Source organism: Hypomesus transpacificus, unplaced genomic scaffold (assembly GCF_021917145.1).
Source record: "Hypomesus transpacificus isolate Combined female unplaced genomic scaffold, fHypTra1 scaffold_65, whole genome shotgun sequence".
NCBI lineage: Eukaryota > Metazoa > Chordata > Actinopteri > Osmeriformes > Osmeridae > Hypomesus > Hypomesus transpacificus.
Window position 1 is genome coordinate 643,456 of NW_025814037.1, and position 22,219 is coordinate 665,674.

Here is a 22,219-nt window from a genome sequence, read left to right on the forward strand (position 1 = left end):
CAATGTATCTCGATGTTATGAACAGTGACCTATGCACTTTTGAAAAACTCTCTCTTGGAAGTCGCTTTGGATAAAAGCGTCTGCTAAATGCATAAATGTAAAATGTAAATGATAGTATTATAGCCTATGCTTTTTTTCTTTGAATTTCTTTCAGTAGTTAAATAGTTAAGACACATTCTACAAGGGTTACAAAATCAGGTCCCAGTGGTAGATAACCTTTGAGGTATCGAAGGTTAATACATGATTGGGAAAGAAAGCAGTGATTTTTTTGGGGCACCTGTTTTCTGTAATGAGCTGTTGATTGTAAAATAATAAATAAATAAGGGAGTCAGGTGGCTGAGCGGTTAGGGTATCGGGCTAGTAATCTGAAGGTCGCCAACTTGATTCCTGGCTGCGCCAAAATGACGTTGAGTCCTTAGGCAAGGCACTTCACCCTACTTGTCTCGGGGGGAATGTCCCTGTACTTACTGTAAGTCGCTCTAGATAAGAGCGTTGAAGGATTTAAATTTACTGTGTCTAATCCAATATGTAATGATGGTAATCAATGACACAAATACATGTTCTAGAAAGAGTGGTCTGGAGTCGCAGAGGTCCGATAATATCAGCTTTAATGCAGCAGTTGGAAATCAACAAGTAGAGAGCTCTGGGGTTGTCAACAGAGTTTGGGCTGGTTCACGAAGTCCAACTGGCTATCTGTCCCTGCCCCAGCATATATTATACAGTGCAATTGAAACAGAAATATCAAAAAAGGGTTGAGCTTGTTCTCTCGTGTATCAGGGAGTTTGTTCTTCCCTACGCATCCCACCTGCTCGGGTGCTCTCTCAGCCCGGTTTCAAGGTTGCTTCTGAAATGGAGAGATAACAACACAAAGTCCAGCCTGTTTCCCACACCCTGTGTGAGACACAATGTTTTAAGCCTGAGCACACTTCTAAGTTAATAAGACATCAATTCAGTAAGCACAATACATAACTTTAATACATGCATCCTTTATAAAGTCATGCGAGCATTGTTCCCGTTGCTATATTCACTAGGGCACTGTGCCCGTGATGCATTTGGTGATTAAGTTGCCACAAATATTAATAACTGGAATTATAGATAGTGCCATGCCGTGATACAGCTAATGATTATAGTTCTAGAATTGTACTGTAATGTAATTTAAATTCTTTAGCATCTGCTAAATGTAAATGTATATACAAATCACCATATTTTATAAATACAGGTTACATAGGAATGTTTTCATGGATGACTGTCATTGATATACTAAAGTGTTTGTGCTGTTTGCTTCCTTGTGTTCGTTTCTTTATTCTGTCTTTTGTATTGTAATGGATTTTAAATAAGCAGTTGAGGTTGTGGTCTCTAGTTACATCACCATTGTCTGTTTCCCTTCTTATGTAACAGGTGTTTCTTTAGCACGTTTGTTTAACCCGATAGCCAAATAGTGTTAGCCAGTCCTAAGTGGATACATGAGGATAGAACCAATCAAGGAAAGTGCGAGTAGTGCTCTCTCCGTAAATTAGAAACTTAGAATTATAGTGTCAAATCTGGATATAAGGATTTGCTTTGAAGATTTACATCTCATAATCAAGAGCTCCTTGCTTCTGAGAAGCCTTAATAGGCCAGTTGTCCACTCTGCTGTCTTCCAGTGTCTCCATGAGAAAAATGATTAAGAATCTGCTTATGCATTTAATTTTTACTGTTGTGTTGAAACAGGATGTTTTTTCTGGCACAATTTGTCACTTGGTGATGTAATTCAAATCAGGTGTTGAGGTGTGTTGGTGGCCTTTGCGGTGTTTAGTTTGGAACTTTTATAAGGTTTATCGAACACTTTCGGCAATTTAACTGGTAGGGATTGGAGCACTACACAGGTATAGCTTCGAACCACCTGTGGACAAACTACTGTACGTGTCGGAATGGATGACCTGCAGCCTGTCAGACTTCACAAAAACATTTCACAGCTTCTAAGGTTAATAAATGACCCTAACGACTTACTTTCAAGGACAGGGTACACTATCCTAGCTGTCATAATTGGTGTGTTCTCTGTCGCTGGGATCTTTCTGAATGTTTTAGTGGTTGTGGTGACAATAAGTCACCGACAGCTACGACAACCCCTTAACTTTGCACTAGTAAACCTGGCCATAGCTGACCTAGGATGTGCTATTTTTGGTGGTGTGCCTACCATGGTGACTAATGCCATGGGCTACTTCAGCCTTGGACGGCTTGGCTGTGTGTTGGAGGGCTTTGCTGTTGCATTCTTTGGTGAGTTAAAATTTTACATTTTAACTGATTGTCTTTCAGATCTGGTTATTGCTTCCAACTGGGATTTTATAAAAGTAGTTTTTACCAACAATCTTATCTATTATCTACCAAGTTGAAGGACATGTAATTTTATCAACCTATTTGACAATAGCTACATAAGTAATGATGGCTGTGCTACTGTAATGGTACTTTTCAACTGTATTTTATTAATGATAACTATGGACCCTCTTTACATAAGTCTCTGCCCACACCAATTGATATGCTAAGTACTGTTGACTGGATACATTTCCTTGTTTCTGTTATAACACATTATCCGCATGTTGGGCTACATGAGCAGTGGGTCACCCAACTCCTTGTCACATCCCATGTAAAGACCTCTTTGTTTGTGTGTGTGTGTCCAGGTATTGCAGGTCTATGTTCTGTTGCAGTGATTGCTGTTGATCGCTATGTGGTGGTGTGTCGACCACTGGGGGTGGTCATGTTCCAGACAAGGTACATTATTATGTTTTTTCTCCGTAAACTTAACAAAATACACAGATTTCCTTGAGACACTCAGTTTATGTATTATACTGTGATTAACTAAATTAGTAAATGAAGTTCTTTGAATTTCCCCCGATTTCTGTGATTTTTGTCAGTTGGAAGGGCCCTCCCAAGCTTAATATTTATTTTTATGATACAGCTAATATATATTTGCAGTCCTATGTTAATTCACTAAACAATCACCCATTTGGGAAATTAGAAAATTAGTTTTCACATGCACTACTGGTACAATTATTTCCATTTCTATTTGGATAAATGTATCAAACATGTATTGTCTTGCATATAGCTCAGCTAGCTGTGCCTTAATGTAATTGTTATGGTTCTATGCACTGTTTAACACAGGCATGCAGTTGGTGGAGTGGTTCTTTCCTGGGTGTGGTCATTTGTGTGGAACACTCCTCCACTCTTCGGTTGGAGCAGCTATGAGCTGGAGGGTGTCAGGACTTCTTGCGCCCCAAATTGGTACAGCAGAGAACAAGGAAACATGTCCTACATACTAATTTACTTCCTACTCTGCTTTGCTGTGCCCTTCTGCATCATCATGGTTTCCTATACTCGTCTTCTATGGACACTTCGACAGGTGGGCAGCTGGTGCATGGGATAATTAGTGTAAGGTTTAGTGGGTAAATGGATGGATGGGCAGGCAGGTGGATGTGTCTTAACCATTTGCTTGCTAACTGCACTTGCATGTGTTTGACCCGCAAATGTAACGTAATAAACCACAAACGTAATACAAATCTCTAGTTTTTAATATAATAATGCAGGGATTTGTTATGTTTGCGGAAAGTGAAAATCTCCACTTTTCCAATTTGTTATAACTTCCCACAAATGTAATAGATCGCTAATACTATCAAAATATGCAGCCTTTACATGTTTTACAACTCTAAATGTCTTTACCTAGCCTGGCTGCCAGCCCAATTTACCCCGCCCACAAAAATAATTTGGTCGGGAGGTTGGGTGTGGGGAAGCTCGGTTGGGAAAAAACTATGTCCGAACAGGAGCTGTTCGGACCAATCAAATTGTCAGGGCGGGCTTTATACGATGATGGACAGATGATCAACAGGAACGTAATCAACCACGTTACCAAAGAGCGCTCGGGTTGAATGAGTTTTCAACAAACAACATATTACGTTGGTCTGATTGGTTGTAGGTCTATCCAATTAAGTAAAGAGGCATTTGTTTTACGAGTTCGGTTGAAACACGCCCCATACTCACAGTCCAACGGAGAGTTATCAGACTCATATTCTGACTAGAATTATGAGTATGACAACGTCAGGCTAGTCTTTACCAACAAATACCTACCTTACTACTAGGGTGACCAGATGTCCGGATTTTGTCCGGACAGTCCGGTTTTCCTGCCCTTTGTCTTGACCGCTTTGCATGTCCTCCTTTTCGCCCTATTGTCCTCCTTTTTTATCTTTCCTGCCCACTGTCGCAAATTACCACTTGCGTGGGCTTCAGTGCCAAAAAGAAAGACCTCCTTCAAACGTACGTGGAGTTCAGAACTCCGCTTTGCCACTAAGAGCAGAAAAGATCAATATCATGCCTTCTGTAAGCTCTGTTGCATTGATATAGACGTAAATAGTAGGGGCTTTAGAGCGGCATGCTGCTACAGAACGGCACAATGATAATGCTAGTTCTACCATACAGTCTTCTTTAAAATAATGTTTTGCTCCAAACACAACAACAGTAGATGATGGGGTCAGATGGCTGAGCAGTTAGGGAATGGGGCTACTCATCAGAAGGTTGCCAGTTCGATTCCCACCGTGAAATTTACATTTTACATTTATTCATTTAGCAGACGCTTTTATCCAAAGCGAATTCCAAGAGAGCTCTACAAAGTGCATAGGTCACTGGTAATAAGAACAAGCCCCGAAACATTGCGAGTAGCCAAAAACATGAAGCATATATTGTGAACAACCAAAATAAGTGCCAAAGGAAAGAACCATAAGAGCATGCAGTAAAACAAGTTACAATTTAAACAACATCAACCGCTATAAGTGCAAGTGTACCTGTGGAAAAACAAGCAACATTAAAAACTATATATCACAGCGAGTAAAAAAAAAAAAGAAGTTCAGTTACCACTAACCACAAGAGCTCTAAGCAAGAGTCATTGTGATCCTTGAGGAAACTAACAATCAGTCAGTGTCTCTGATGGAGGTGGGGAGTTGATTCCACCACTGGGGGGCCAGACAGGAAAAGAGCTTGTGTTGAGACCGGGCGGTCTTGAGCGGTGGGACCACCAGGCGGTTGTCTGAAGAAGACTGTAAGTGGTGGGTGGGGGTGTAAGGCTGCAGGTTGATGTAGTCGGGTGCAGTCCCGTTCACTGCTCGGAAGGTCAGTACCAGGGTCTTGAATCTGATACGGGCCGTGATGGGTAGCCAGTGGAGAGAGATGAGGAGCGGGGTAACATGGGAGCGTCTGGGTAGATTGTAGACCAGGCGGGCCGCTGCGTTCTGAATCCTCTGAAGAGGGCGGGTTGCGCATGCTGGGAGACCAGCGAACAGCGAGTTGCAGTAGTCCAACTTGGAGAGGACATGTGCTTGGACTAGCAGCTGGGTGGAGTGCTCAAGACAGATATCTCCTGATCTTCCGGATGTTGTAGAGGGTGTATCTACACGACCGGGAGACTGCAGCAATGTGGGCCGTGAGGGAGAGCTCGTCATCCATGGTGACCCCGAGGATCCTGGCAGAAGATAAAGGCGTTACCGTTGCAGATCCCAGGGTGATTGACAGATCGTGGGAGATGGAGGGTTTAGCCGGGATGATGAGAAGTTCTGTTTTGGCGAGGTTCAGCTGGAGGTGGTGCTCAGTCATCCAGGCAGAGATGTCTGTGAGGCAGGCCTCAATCCTAACTGAGATCCCCGGATCGGTAGGGGGGGAAGACAGGTACAGCTGTGTGTCATCAGCGTAGCAGTGGTAGGAGAAGCCATGGGAAGTGATGATTGGTCTAAGTGAGGTGGTGTACAGAGAGAATAGGAGGGTCCAAGGACGGAGCCCTGTGGGACACCGGTGGAGAGCTGGCGAGGGCCTGACAGTTTGCCTCCTCAGGAGACCCCAGGAGGTAGGATCTTCCCGACAGGTAGGATGAGATCCACTGGAGTGCAGTGCCAGTGATGCCCATCTCAGAAAGTCTTGAGAGCAGGATCTGGTGGTTAACCATGTCAAACGCTGCAGAAAGGTCCAGCAGAATGATGACGGATGACCTGGAAGCCGCTCTGGCAGACTGGAGGGCAGTGGTGACTGAAAGGAAGGCAGTCTCTGTGGAGTGGCTGGTCTTGAAGCCTGATTGGTTGGGGTCAAGCAGGTTGTTCTGAGAGAGAAAGTTTGACAGTTGGTTAGATTCAGCACGTTCAATTGTTTTTGAAAAGAAGGGTAACAATGATACCGGTCTGTAGTTCTGGAGGACGACAGGGTTAAGGGAGGGTTTTTTGAGTAGAGGGGTAACTCTGGCCTGTTTGAAGGCGGATGGAAAGGTGCCGGAGATAAGAGAGGAGTTTAGGACATGGAGAAGAAAAGTGAAGATGGAGGGGGAGATGGTTTGAAAGAGAGGGGAGGGGATAGGATCAGGGGGACAGGAAGTGGGGCGATGAGAGAGAATGAGGTCAGAAATCTCTGCCTCGGACAGGGGAGAGAAAGAGTTTAGACATTTAGTTGGGGCAGTCATGGAGGGTGAGAGGGTAGGAAAGGTGGGTTTAGGGAACCGACTGCTGATGTCAGCGACTTTTTTCTCAAAGAAGGAGGAGAAGTCGTCTGCTGTTAGGGTGGAGGGAGGGGGTGGGGGAGGTGGGTTAAGAAGGGTGGAGAAGGTAGAAAAAAGTTAATTTTGTTATTGAGAAGAGAAGGATTTTTTTTTTTATACTTACATTTTTATTGTTTTTTTTGCACATTTCAGCAATATCAAACCACATATGTGCAAAAATACATCCAGAATAAAGAATAGTCTCAAGTAGAGCAGCATGTGCTTGGATTAACAATTCTTATACATACATACCCATATATTTAGGTCAAAAAGACATTGAAAGGAAACAAAAGACAAATCAAAAGCCACAACAAAAGCAAAAACAGGAAAGTAGAAGGCAATAAAAATACTAAATAGAAATAACAGTGACATGCAAGCGTTCTTAATTGAAATGCAACGTCAAGATCTGATTTCGAGATTCCTAATCTGTGGTGTCATTAATTTTTCTTTTATATTCTACCCATTTTTCCCATCTTGCATCAAACTTCCCCTCCTGGACCCTCAATATGTACGTGAATCTTTCCATGTCGTATATTTCTTCAACTACACCAAGCCATTGCTTCTTTGTTGGTGGATCTGCTTTGTACCACGCTCTTGTTACTGTTTTCTTGCTGGCTGCCAGCAGAGCTTTTATCAGATATAGGTCCCCACCCTCAACGTTTTCCTGAACCAGATTCCCCAGATACAGCACCAAGCCGGTGTTAGGCATTTCATAACCAATTATCTCCTTTAATTCTTTCAAAACATCTTCCCAATATTGCTCTAACTTTTGGCACTTCCAAAATATATGTGTGTGGTTTGCCCCCTCCTGCCCACACAACCTCCAACATGCGTTCTGTTCCGGAGCATACTTCCCTTTCATATTTGGAGTTATGAAATATCTTATGATGTTCTTCCACCCGAACTCCCTCCATGACCTGGAAGCAGTTGTCGAGTGCTGTATCCTGCACACATTACCCATTCTTCCTCAGTTATCTCGATCCCAAGCTCTCTTCCCCACTTTTCCTTTACATACATAGATACAAGAGTTCCCCCTACTCCTACTCTTCAGCAGACCTTGGTATAGGGCTGAGATCACCCTGCTCGAGAAGAGAAGGATTTAAGGAGGGAGTGATACTTATCAAGGTACAGACCGTCTTTGGACTTGCGCCATCTCCTCTCAGCTGCCTGAAGGGTGGACCGTTCTTCACGAATAACATCCGTAAGCCATGGACAGGAGGTAGAAGATCGTGCAGGCCTGGTTGACAGGGGACAGAGGGAGTCAAATGATGCAGTTAAAATGATTAACAAGGAGTCGGTGGCAGTGTTGGTGGGGTGGGACGAGAACTCGTCAATGGGAGGTAGGGAGGATGTTAAAATAGAGGAGAAATGGGAGGGGGATAGGGAGCGGAGGTTGCGCCGGAAAGTTACGAGGGGAGGGGAGGTGGGAAGGGTTGGAGGGAGAGAGACAGAGAATTGGATAAAGTAGTGATCAGAAATGTGCAGTGGGGTTACAGAGGTTAAGTCAGTGATACAGTTACGTGTCAGGACGTCTAGCTGTTTGCCTGCCTTGTGGGTCGCCGGTGTGCTCAGCAGCGTCAGGTCGAAGGAGGTCAGGAGAGACAAGAAGTCGACAGCCTGCGTTCCTTGGAGGTGGATGTTGAAGTCCCCAAGGACTATCAGGGGGGTTCCATCATCCGGGAGGACGCTGAGGAGCATGTCCAGCTCCTCCACAAAGTCGGCTAGCGGTCCTGATGGGCGATAAAGAACAATTAAGCATGCTTTGATAGGATCAGTTAGCATCACATAATGGTGTTCAAATGATTTGGCAGTAACAGAGAGTGGTGTGTGTCGCATTGTATTGAAGCACTTAGCTTTGTTAGATGATGCAGTTCAGCTACCACACTGCCTCTTTAGAGTGAGTCACACATTTTTTTAATTAATTTCAGCTTGCAGGTATTTTCTCATTTCTGTATTTTCAGCCATTTCTTTTTTTTTTTTTTTCAGATTTCAGCATTCCAACGCATTTTCAGCAGGAAATGCCTTTTCTAGTTCGTTTTTTTTCCAGACACGTTTTTTTGCTCGCCGACTCCTTTCACACTGTTTAAGATAGAAACACCGTTCAAACTTCACTTGATAAAGTCTGAACTGCTCTAGTGTTCTATTACTTTTCTCACAGATAACTTTCAAAGTTTTTAAGTTATTAAAGTTTAAAGTGCTTAAAAAAATGAATGGGTTTCAATGGTTCCGAATTTTCCAGAATTTTCAAGTCAAATTCAATTGTGACGTCATGCACTGACAGAACTGTTTCTCACCAAGTCCATTTTTTACACTGTTTAACACTTTCTTGCCTGAATATGGGTGGATGACGTGACCTGGCAGTTTTGCTGTCTTCAGTGTCCAACATGTTTGAATAAAAAATAGATTTGCCAAAAACCTTCTCAATATTGTGAAGAACATTATGCTTTATGTGAACAGACTCAACATTAAAACAGTTCATCACTCATTTTTTCAGAATTTTCAACCAAACATAACAAAACTCATATGGTGTGACTGTCAGGCACTTGTTTCTTAAAGTGAGAACTTGAATAAAACTAAGAAAAAAGAATGCAAAAATTCTCAAATAAATACAGAAAAATAATACAGATGTTTATTTGTGAGCCTACTCTTTTCAAAATCCAAGCATAATGTTTTGAGGGAGTTCTAATCAAAAAGATTTTGTCACACAAATCAAAATCATATGGTGTGACACTATTTTGCGATATTTGAACGGGCAACAGTTTTGACACCCTTGGGAAGGAGAGGACCTTCTTCAGCAAGGTTGTACAGTACTAGCAGTGTACTGTACAACCTGAGGTGAGTCATCATTTTTATATTTACAATAAATCAGATTTTGTTGGCACTCTGACAAAAGTTCCACTTCCAGATATATTTTGGTGTGACACATTTTTCATAAAAATGCAAAATAAATTTTATTATTTTGTCATAATTACACGTAAATCTATGCTGCTTTGTTATAGCTAGCATGTTGTTAGTATGCTAATGTGTAGCTACAAGACTCAAGGTTGTGCTAAGTGCAGAAAACATCATATGATGTGACACTTTATCATATGGTGTGACATGTCTGCCTGTTACGCCATATGATTTGATTGTCACACCATATGATATGAATTGTAATTTCCTGCAGATATAACAATAAATAACAAAGTCCAATGTATGTTTTGTCGTTTAAAAATGTATTTGGGTTCATCATCACATACAAGTAGTAATTATCCACAATTGATTGTGTTTAGTTTAGTTTAGTTTTATTCGACACAGCAGACCCCTTCACAGAAACCTTAGAATGCTGTTTAAGTCTAAACAATGTTTTGTCTTCATCTCAAACCATACATTACCTTTTCTTTTGTCAACTTGAGGCAGATAATGATGACAAGTGCAGAGAGGACAAAGAGATACAGGAAGAGACTAAATTTAGACCCTGCAAAGAGAGAGGAGTTGCTGAGGAAAAGAAAAGAAAACAACAACTGCCTGTTTCCATTCGCTGACCAATAGGAAGGTCTGAGGGAGGGTTTTAAGGGATGCTTTCACTGTTGATTCAAAAGGCCTTGAGGCAGATTTCTTGAAGCCTGGCAATACATGATAGCTAAAATATCATTGGACTTCTTAGTTACAGTGTAGGCAGTGCAACTAAGAGGAACGCAGTAATGAAATTAAGAGAATAGACAATGTTGAACAACTGTTCAAATGTTCATACCATTATCTTACTCTGTTAACAGATATCAAGAAAAGAAACAGAAAGGGTAGATGCCTAAATTTAGAATCCAGACTCTCCCACCGTCAAGAAGAGAGAAGCTGAGGGAGATATGGAGAAATTCTCAAACAAAATATAGAGCCAAAAGAAGAAATTTAAATGCATTACTCAACATAACTCTCCCAGATAACTCCATCTATGATGGAGACATCCAGGTAGACCCAGGTCAAGTCCCAGGTCCTACATCACCACCACCGAGCCCACCTACGTCACCACCAAGCCCACACACTGAAGAGATAAAGAAGCTGAATAAATCATTAAGGAGACAGAAGGATCAGAACAAAAGGCTCCAGAGAAAAGTCAGCAATGAAAAGAAGAGGGCTGAGAAATATAGGAAACAAAGTGTGAGGCAAAACGTAACAAAACTAACAGTCAAAGAAAAAAACCACTTGCCACCCAGGAAAAAGTTAATAAATGAGAAAAAGGCTCAGGTGGAATCCTTCTTGCTGTTAGATGAAAATAGCACTGTGCTTCCTGGGAAGAAGGACACAGTAGGCAGGAAAGAGAAAAGACAAAGACGAGTGCGGACTTGCTCACTAAAGGACCTTCATAAGGCCTACATGCAAAAATGAGAAAAAAAGCACCAGCTGTCCTACAGACAGTTCATAAGGTATAAACTTTTTGATGTCACAGAGACTAGGTCCAGCGACCGCAACGCATGTGCCTGCTGGGAACATGCAAACGCTCCTAATTGATGCTCTTTCAAGCAGAGGCATGATCACGACAAAAAGCCTGTCAGCACTGCTGTCAGGTATCACATGTGATACTGAAAATACAAAATGCATGCAACGTGTGTGCACAAAGTGCTGTTATGATGAGCCCAACCTGCAGGACCACAACCCAGCTGACACTGCAATATGGGAGCAGTGGGAGAAGCAGGATGTTGTAGTGGGAGAGAGAAGCTACAAGAACTTGGTTAAGAAAAAGAAGAGGGGGACGGTAGGAGAGTTAACTGGTGGGTTCAACCAAAGGCTCAATGCAATTGCGAGTCATCAATTAAACTGGCTTCATCAGGTGAAACAGTTCAGACACATCAAGGAGAACATCCATCCCAATGAAATGGTCTTACACATAGACTTTTCAGAGAACTATGCATGTAAACTCAACACTGAGATTCAGGCCTTTCATTTCGGTGGCAATAGGCAGCAGGCCACAATGCATACTGGAGTTGCCTACTCAGTCAGTGGCTCCCAGTGCAATGCCACCATTTCCCAGTCCTTGCGTCATGATGAGCGTGCCGTGTGCACACATCAAGCCAGTTATTGATGATTTCCGAAGAAGACATGAAAATGCAATCGACACCCTGCATGTCTTCAGTGATGGGCCAGCAACCTAGTACCGGAATCGATGAAACTGCTTCCTCATGAGCAGCATTCCCTATACATGGGGATTCAAGAGGGTCACCTGGAACTTTTCAGAGCGGCACCTGACGGTGTGGGAGGAGTGCTGAAGCGTAAGGCAGACATGTATGTCCTCGGAGGCAGTGATCTACAAACACCAAGGGATCTGTATGAGTATTTGCAAAAGTCCTCTGAAAATGTCACCATCATATGGATTGAAGAAGAGCAGATCTCCACCATGGATGAAATGCTCCCTCTGTCAGTGCGTCCAGTCAATGGAATCAGCAGTACACACGAAGTTCTGTCTTTTGCTCCAGGAAAGATATTTTACAGAGATCTTAGTTGTTTGTGCCATTATCCAGTGATGTGCACCTGTCACAAGCTGCACCAACTTACGTTTGACCATGTATCCCCTGATGAGGTGCCAGGTGACAAGACAAGTGATGATGGTGGCCCATCTGCTGAAATGCCTTCTGTCCAACCCAGCTGGCCCACTACAGAGTCCCGGGCCCACAATGGTGGCTCTGCTACGGAGGTGTCTTCTTCTCCATCCAGCTTGCCCACTAGAGAGCCCCAAGCCCACTCTTCTACTCAGGTGCTGTATGCATGTGCTCAATCAAGTGCATCAATTGGAGAGGCCCAAGCTGAGGATTCAGACACCATTTCAGATGAAGGCTACACAGAAGGACAGTTTGTCTTACGTAATTAAGTATGAAGGAAAACCATATGTGGGACAAATTGTTGACAGAAGTATGGAGGGGCTGCAGGTGAACTGCATGAAACAACGTGGAGACAAAAATGGTTTTGTCTGGCCAAACAGGCAAGACTGCATTTATTATCAAGATCAGGAAGTTGTTTGTGGCATATCACAACCTCAGCAAGGCAGTCGGTTTGCTGCTCTCTGCAAATTTGACTGGCTTAAGTACAACAAAGTCTAGATTCATTGATTTATTAATGGACCCACTCAGCTACCCTGTATGTTTGTTTTACTTATATTAATACATATTGCAGACCAGTTTTGAATTGAAATGAAATTTGATACACAAACATAGGTTCATATGTTTCATACATTTACATTTAGTCATTTAGCAGACGCTCTTACCCAGAGCGACTTACAGTAAGTACAGGGACATTCCCCCCGAGGCAAGTAGGGTGAAGTGCCTTGCCTAAGGACTCAACGTCATGTGGCACTGTGGGGAATCAATCCGGCAACCTTCTGATTACTAGCCCGACTACCTCACCGCTCAGCCATCTGACTTTATACAATATAAAAAATAATGTTTGTTTTATTGTTAAATGTCAAATAAATCAATAATATTTTGAATATTAACTTCCAGCATTTAAGAGTGGTTAAATATTTCCTGCCATATGAGTGATCAGTATTCACCAATAAGTAGGATAATACATGGTTTGCATTGACACATGGCGACATTATCATAAAGTGCGACACTATATCATTTGGTGTGACATTCCAAATTGTGAAAATAACATACCTTTATTAATGATAACACCTGAAAATGTTCATGGAATACATAGAAAATAGTATCAGCAAGAGTCACGAATATTTTTATTATTTTATAGCAAGGTTTGTCACAATAAATAGAAAATATGTTGAAAGACGGACGGCATAGGTCTCACGTTGAGCAATTTTTTACAAAATAATACACAAATGTAATTAATCTTCACAAAACTATAATGAATCACTGTTTAGTTTTGATTAATGACTTTGATAAAGTGAGTAACTTAAGAAAGGTATAATCAATTTTCAGTTTTTATACAATTATTTTCATGTCAGACCATATGACGATTTAACACACTAATACAGCTAATTCTCGTATAAATTCTGATTCCAATTGAAAATAAAAAAACTACATATGTTTCTATAAACATTAGCGTTAAGGCCGCTATATGCTTTCGTTTTTCGAAAAACGGACACATGGGAACGCCCTCGTCTCCGTGGAACGCCCTCTACGAGCTCTCCGTCAGCCCTCGGAGAGCCTTGGAGAGCTTGACGTGTACCTCCTGAATTTTTTAACTATCCGTCGTAATTTCGGAGAGCTACGGAGAGCTACGGAGACCCCCTTGGCTGTGATTGGTCAGTATTAAGAACCGCTTGCGTCAGGTTATCATATTCCAGCTAAACAGTACATGTAAATCAGCATCTGAATTAAAATGTTATGAGAAATGGGCAGTGTAGTTGCTGAAAATGTGCATATTTTATTGATGAAACTATACATTTGTAAATTTGCTCCGACTTCTCTTTAACCTATGTAAATAAACACTCGACTACGTCTCACAAAAAAACGTTGCGCCACCTACTCTTCTGGCGGTGAATTGTTTTCAGCACCCACAGCCCACGGAGAACCATAAACGCTGTCTATCCCTCCGTATCCGTGCGCCCGCCCATCCGTAAATGGAGACGCATAAGCATATTTCGGCCTTTAGTCGAACAAAAGTCAATCATTTTATTTGACATTTTTGAAAAAACACTTTTTGTACATATGTCACTGACCCATATGCAGACTTTTTCAAATAATATACCTGAACTGTTTAAACCATTTTGAAGACAAGATATAGGGCTTTCTAACAATGTAAATATTCATATGATTATGTTTGGCGAATCATCCTTTAATCAAGACGATTTCACGGAGCCATTCTGACAAATCTTTTCCGTCGTCAATACTTTTTTAGAAAACTTCATTTTTAACCACTTTCAATACAAAATAGAAGACAGGTTAGAGTGTATGAAATGTGCGTAATATTGTCATGAATTCAGATCAGAAGACAAATTTAAGATACACAATTTTATTTAAAAGTTAAGACCACTGAAGTGATGAGTGGGATTCCAAGCTAGCGCGATGGCTCGCTGTAACTAAAAACGGTTCAACTTTTTTCCACAATCGACCAAATTGGCCAAACAAGGTATGTACATTGAGCGTAAAGTGTACATAATCTAGCTAGATCGTTTTTTCTTTAAGCAAGTTTCACAGAAATCTGAAAAAATTGAGGCTCAACACTGTTATAGCTGACTGTCACGAACAGCCAAACTGGGGTTCACGAAAGGCTTACTGCAGCTGGCCATACAACGAATAAATGCTTTGTAACTGAAAAGTTTTTACTTTTAATTGACGATATTGGACACAGATGTTAAGAAACTTGTCTTTACTCTAAATATCTTCTCCGTTTTCAATTTGAAACAGTAAATCTAATACAGTAGGAATTCTCCCACGACATCCGCCCGCTCCACTTTGACAAACATGTTTTCTTAGTCCACCATACATTAGACCAGCAGATTTTCGAGCACTTTCAATACAATATACAGGCCATGTTAGAGTTGATAAATATATACATAATTGTGTGGGCAATGTAGAACAGCAGACAGATTTGAAATATGATATTTTGTTTTAAAGTTATGGCCATTCTAGTGACGAGTGCTTACAAGGCTAGCTACGACTGTCATCATAGCTGCCATAGAACGGCGAAACTACCTATGTCTATTGTTCGTTACCTACAATTCTAAAACTGGTTGTTCCTATTCTTGATTGTGATTGGCTATAACGCGCTCCATGCCGTTGTGAAATCCAGCATAACCTTACAGGTTGTCCTCATAACATTCTTTAAAGGGGCAATTGACTGGGTTTTTTGGGTATTTCACACTGTTCCTTAAGGTCTCCGAATAGGGTATGTAACATTGGTTGTGTTGAAAATGGCCCGGGTGCTGTTCTATGCCCTCTGACAGATCCTCTGAAATGTTCCCGGGAAAAAACACTAGCTTTTCTCCTTTTATGGTATGCTCATTAATATTTAGATAAGCTGCGCGCTGATTGGTTGGTTATCAACGAGTGAAGAAGGGAGCAAAAAGCAACATGGCCAACAGCAGCACTCGCTGAAACACCGAAGTTGGAGACTTGAAATAAAAACGCGCAAATAAATCTATTGTGTCTACACAACACTGTTTTCAACAGATTGACTATATATCATTTGAAATGATAACATTACTTGTTTCCACTTCTGTTGTTGAAGCAAACTGGATTGACTTAGGTGGGTAGAACGTTAGGCTACAGCTTAGCAACCAAACCATATCGTGATTCTACTCGGCTTCAGTTAGCTAGCTAGGCTAGCTGTAGATATCTTGCTGTAAAATAACATGACAAAGATCTGGACAAATATGCATCGTGAATTGTAGATTTTCATTACACATGTTATTTATTTGAATGAAACACAGTCAGGAACATGAATCAACGTTAGCCCCATTGCCAATAAACTAGGCTAAATTATCACACATTCTATGCTCTTGCGTTAACTAGCAAGCTAAACTTGTTTACATGCCTACAGTCTAGGTGTTACTAGTAACAGTTACTAGCAATGCTAACGTATCCTGTATCTAAAACCTGCCTTTCTCCAGTTCTTTCAAATAGATTATCTAGACAGGCGTTAGCAATAAGCCAGACTGCAGTTCGTTTTCTGGCTATTTTTCGGAAGCTTCCCTTCTAATGCCGACTACAGCTAGTCTAGCTAGAGTCATTTGATGTGTGTAGAAACGTATTTAGCATTCTACCTGGTATGCTATAAACAGGAAACGTTAGCATTGCTAATAACTGTTAGCACAACATCATACTGTCCTTATAGCTTGCGGTTGCAATGAGCATACGGTTGGAACAGCACCTCTTTCCAGGTTCAGCTTCCTAGCATAGGCTATCCTGCTTGAAATTGTCCAAGGTTGTCAAAACTGTCTTGGGTGAAATGTTCAGAGCAAATGAATGATTGAGTGTCGAACTTCGACAGGATCTTCTCATAGACAACAGCAGCCATGCCTGTTGAATGTTTGGCTCCTTGGGAAGACTGTGAGTGTTAGCCTTCCCTGTACAGCCTGGAACACAGCATTTACGACCGTGGTCCATAATCAATATCCTTGTTATAATTCAAAACGTTCTTCTTTGTAATTCCTTATAAGTAGCCTACACAGAGCAGCGCGCAGCTAAACTAGTATCGGAGATAGACGCTAACTCTGGCTGGTCTGGATGTAAATTCTGGGGCGTGACAAAGATACAGACCAGAGCCAATAAGAGGGCGATCACCGGTCCTACGTAGGACCGGTGGCTTTGTTGAAAAGCTAGCGTTTTACAGCCAAATTTTTTCTTTTTGAGATTTGAATAGGAAAGAGGTGTCAATGGACTTTGATATTCACGGTATGTTCAGTTTACCCTCCAAACTGTCGTTTTTCAACAATGACAAGGTAAAATCGGTTTTGCAGTCAATTGCCCCTTTAAAATTCCATATTACTGCGCATTGACTTTTATCCCACCGTGAAGAACGGCAAAGGCGTCCATCTGGCTGTTACGTGGCAACGATTTATGTAGGATATACTTTGTAGTGGGGGAAGAATGACGGTTTATTATTAAACTATTTTGTTTCTAATTGTTTTTATTTATGAAACCATATCTAATATTTGTAGTAATAGTTTTAGAAAAGCAATTAAACAGTATTTAGCTTCCTAACAGTATTTACTTTTTATCGGCGATAATCAGACAACAGGAACTTTGATCAAAAGATCGTCTCCGTAATTTGAAGTAGTATCTAGCTTACTGTAGGAAATCTCCCATTGCATCCTCTCTCTAGCTTCTTCGGCTAAAGTCCAATGCCAGATGGACGACGATGCATGCATTATTCACGCCTACGGTGTTACTGAAATACAGTCTGTAAAAATACCACTTTGACACACTTGCAAGAAATGACCCGCTGGTTAGATGTACCATGATCTTATTTACCACCCACAATAGTTCCGCTTTTTTTTGCAGCAGCATTCTGAGTAGGGTAGAGCAGCATTTCCAGCCTTTTGTCCGGACCGCTGTTGCGTGTCCGTCTTTTCGCAATTTTGTCCTCCTTTTTGACCCTTCCTGCCCACCGTCGCAATTTAGCACTCGCGCGGGCTTCAGACAGTGCCAATTATTCAGTAGGCTTTCAGATGCCGAAGAGAAAGACCTCCTATAACCATACATGGAGTTCAGAACTCCCCTTTGTCAGTAAGAGCAGCAAAGACCAATTCCATGCCTTCTTTAAACTCTGTCATATTGACATAGACTTGAGTAGTAAGGGGAAAGGGGCTGTAGAGCGGCATGCCGCTACAGAAAGGCACAAAGATAACACTAGTTCTGCCGGGCACTCTTCGTTCACATCGTCTTTTGCTCCGAAAACAACAGCGGATAATAAAACGGCCGCTGCTGAACTGACAAAATTATTTCATACTGTAAAACATCACCACTCTTATGGGAGTTTTGACTGCAGTGCAAAAGTTGAGAAACTTATTTATGAAGACTCTTTGGTAGCTACAGGTGTGACCCTAGGCAGAACCAAAGCACAAGCATTGTGTGAAAATGTATTAGCCCCATACTCCGTACACACACGTGGATTACATAAAAGAAAACAATCTGCATTTTTCGATAGCGAGTGATGAACAAGGGTGCAACTAAATGCTTTCCAATACTCCTGAGATATTTTTATTTTGAGAAAGGAGAGCAAAATCTGTTGCTCGACTTCTACAAGGACAGCGATGAGACGTCTGAAGCAATAGCCAGCCAGTTACTCGCAAAGCTAGACGCAGCTGGTCTAGATTTAAAAAAAAATGTCTGCTTACACAGCAGACAATGCGAGGGTGAACTATGGGAAACACAAGAGCGTCTATCAGAAACTTAAACTGGCTCAAAATGACATAAATTCTGCTAATTGTCTTGCTCACGTATTGCACAATGCATCCAAATTTGCAGCTGCAAAAATGGATATTGATGTTGAAAATATTGTGCTCAAGATCTATAGCCATTTCAGCATCTCAGCCAGCAGGACAGCACAGCTAAAATAATTTTGGGAATTTTTGGAAATGGATAACTGCAATCTTTTGCGACATGTTGTGACAAGGTGGTTGTCATTACTTCCAGCAGTTGACAGAATAGCAGAATACTGGGAACCTCTGTGAAAGAAATTTTGGGCCTATGTACAGTGAATGTGTTTTAGGCTAAGTTTACAGTTGGTTAAGAAGCTTAACCATCCTGTAACTGTTATTTCAGCAAATCTATTTCAACATTGTTGGGGGTCAATATATTGGCCAAACAACCGAAACTAATTCCCCTATGGTTTGAAGGAAGATGGGAAACTGAACAATGTATTAACATTAACCAAATAATGCCAATACCAATGGTATTACAGTTATTTGTCTCTTTGGGTTAAATCAGAGCAAGAATGGTCAAATTAAGGTTAAATAATATAATCATTTTATCATATTGCAAATGAATGCAATCAATTAAGTTAACTCTTATGCCTACTCTACCATGATTATTGTAAACCAGAGATAGAAAGCATGAGATGAGGAAGAAGGAGTAGGCCTATGCCAAGCCAGAGCTGAGGAGAAGGTTTCAGGAGATTTAGAATCCACAGAACAATGCTTCACAATTCCTTTTATACCCAAGAACAACTACAATCACACCAGAATCTTGATCCTTACTTATCAACATGGTAAGTTGGAGCCTTACAAGATCAGCCTTTATTCTTCTGCCCTATGTACAACATCTCTTGGTTAAATAGAAATTCAGCAAATTCAACAATTAATATTAATGTAGGTTATTGTTCCTACAATTAACATCACCTGTAACCATGCATCCTCCCGTAATTGGTGTTCCAGTAAATCTTTTTGGAGATTAGCCTTTATTCTTCTACCTTAAGTAGGCCTACACCATCTCTTGGTCAGTTTTTGGCACTTTCTTCACGAGGTGCCATTTGTACAACTCATTTACTTGTAACTGGGTATACATGAGATTACATTAGCTACATTTTACTGTTCCACATGCAAAATTAACTTGCCATTAAATGAACATCTCACTGTATACAGCATCCATGCTCTGTTCAACGGGATCAGAATGTGCAAATTGTTTTTTTAATATTAATTATTTTCACAATTTTAGTGTAACTGGCAATTCCGTACAAGCCTGTAAATAAAAGTAGATGTTGAGAGAACTACCAGTAGCTACATACATAATTCTTTGCATCCATTTCTGCGGCAGCAGTCAATGTCTCTTCGTCATCTTAATCATCATCATCTTTTGATGAATAACATTCTGTTGGGGGAAACTGCTACTACAAATTGAAATAGGCACCAATTTATATTTACTTAGTATCATGTCGAATATGATTAAAACTAAGGTGACGTCGAGGCTACAATCACAAGCGTATAGCCTAAGCAAAATATGCGTTTTCCGTTCGTAGTATGTTTTTACATTTAATACAAAATTGAAGACTTTTTCTCCTGTAATATTAACAAACAGTGGGGTTAAATGTTTAATTTATGGACTGGATATTGCCTTCAAATGTATGCATTGACTCGGCAGCAATTGTCTCCAATGCCACTTAAATACGCTGCTACAGCCGTGTTGCTTTTTTCCTGGAATATGTGCTTGACCATAAACACAAAATAAAACTTGTATCTGAAGTTTGGTGGAGTATGCAACATTTTTTTTCGCCTTGTGCCATGGTGGATCCTAGAATCGGAGCTCCATTGATGTTGGCTTTTAATAGTTCTCATGCCCGCGCTTAACTCTGAGTTGACGTACTCCGAGTTGACAAATTCATATCAGCTTTTCTGGAACCGAATTTTCAGAGTTTCCCATGTTAGAGTAACTCAACTCAGGGTTAATCTCAGAGTTTGTTAAACCCGCTACCTGGAATACCTCCCAGATGTAGCCAAGAGATGTAAGGCTGACTTTACTGTTGTCCATGAAAGGGCCATGAAGTGACAGATATTACTTACATTTACATTTATTCATTTAGCAGACGCTTTTATCCAAAGCGACTCCCAAGAGAGAGCTTTACAAAGTGCATAGGTCACTGATAAAAACAACAAGATAGCCAAAACAAGCACACATTGTGATCAACCAAAACATAAGTGCCAAAGGGAAAAGTCATAAGAGCATGACTTCTCTGAACATAGCTTTCACAGCCAAATGGGTCAATTGAGTCTAAAAGGTACAGTCCCCTTTGAGAAATTCTCTGAAGCAGTACAGGCCTGTAAGTTGTCAGATATCAAATCAAATCAAATTTATTTGTATAGCCCTTTTTACACGCAAGCATGTCACAGAGGGCTTCACATGCGCAGGGAATGTGTGGGGGGGACAGAGAAAGGAGAGCAGGGATTAGAGAATGCCAGGGGCAGCTAACAGTTACAGTCATAATAGAATGAGATCCCCACCGGTCAAGTGTGGAATAGTGCAGCAATTTAACAGAGCTAAAAGGGTATTTGATGCAGCCCCACACACCAAGACAGCGACAGCCCCCCTCGGTTGGAACATGAAATCTGTTCCAGGGGAAAGAACTCTAAAATAGGTTATACTTATACGAATAAGGATGAAAACAACCAGTCCCCCGTTGTCTCCAACTAGTAATAAAAACTATAATAGTAACAAGATACAGTAATGGGTTTACTTTATTTGTAACATCTAGATGGGCAATGTGAACATAAGCTATAATTACAATTTAAAAGTGACATGTGATACACACATAGGCAAGCACACACCCCTGGTTTACATAGAAAGTACAACACATTGCAGTAGTCCAATCGGGACGTAACAAAAGCATGTATTAGTTTTTCAGCATCATCCTTTGAGAGGAATTTTCGTATTTTGGCAATATTACGTAGATGGAAAAATGCGGTTCTGGTGATTTGCTTAATATGGTACTCAAACGAAAGGTCTAGGTCCAATGTGACTCCTAGATTTTTTACCAGCTGGCTTTGAGATACATTGACGCCGTCTAAGTCTAATGTCAGATTGGATACATTATTTCTGTGCTTTTTTGGGCCAAAAATTTAAACCTTGGTTTTATCCGAATTATAAAGAAGGAAATTTGCTGTCATCCAAGTTTACAACCCGGAAACACATTTTTCCATAGCATGTGGAAATTCTCCAGGCTTCATAGACATGTATAGCTGAGTATCATCTGCATAACAGTGAAAATTTACCCCAAAACTTCTATTTATGTTTCCTAAAGGCAACATATAGAGTGAAAATAACAGAGGGCCTAGAACTGAACCCTGCGGTACTCCGTATTTTACATTGGAGCTCCTGGATGAGCAACCATCATAGTTGACATATTGTGATCTATCAGATAGATACGATCTAAACCACTGAAGTGAAGTACCAGAAATCCCAACATAGTTCTCCATACGTTCCAGGAGAATCTCATGATCCACAGTGTCAAAAGCTGCACTTAGGTCTAGAAGAACCAGGACAGAGCTAAAGCCCCCGTCAGAGGCTAATAATAGATCATTGACTACCTTGGCTAATGCAGTTTCAGTGCTGTGGTGAAGACGAAATCCAAACTGGAGAGGTTCATAGATCTGATTTGAGGAGAGGTGCTCAGTAAGCTGTTTTGCCACAGCTTTTTCTAAGATTTTGGAGAGAAATGGCTAATTTGAAATTGGCCTGTAATTGCTAAGACAACCTGGATCCAGGTTTGTTTTTTTAAGAAGGGGCTTAATAATAGCTTGTTTGAAATCATCAGGGACTTGTC

At 41.0% G+C, this 22,219-nt stretch overlaps 1 protein-coding gene across 1 annotated transcript in view; it reads left to right on the top strand.

Moving 5' to 3' along the window:
* Positions 1–1,910: 1,910 nt before the first annotated feature.
* Positions 1,911–22,219, top strand: part of parapinopsina (parapinopsin a) — a 63,677-nt gene continuing 43,368 nt past the window's right edge. Inside the window, exons 1-3 of the mRNA XM_047017793.1 lie at positions 1,911–2,256; positions 2,658–2,748; positions 3,139–3,376. Coding sequence (XP_046873749.1) covers positions 1,911–2,256; positions 2,658–2,748; positions 3,139–3,376 — 675 coding nt within the window. The remainder of the gene's footprint in view (positions 2,257–2,657; positions 2,749–3,138; positions 3,377–22,219) is intronic.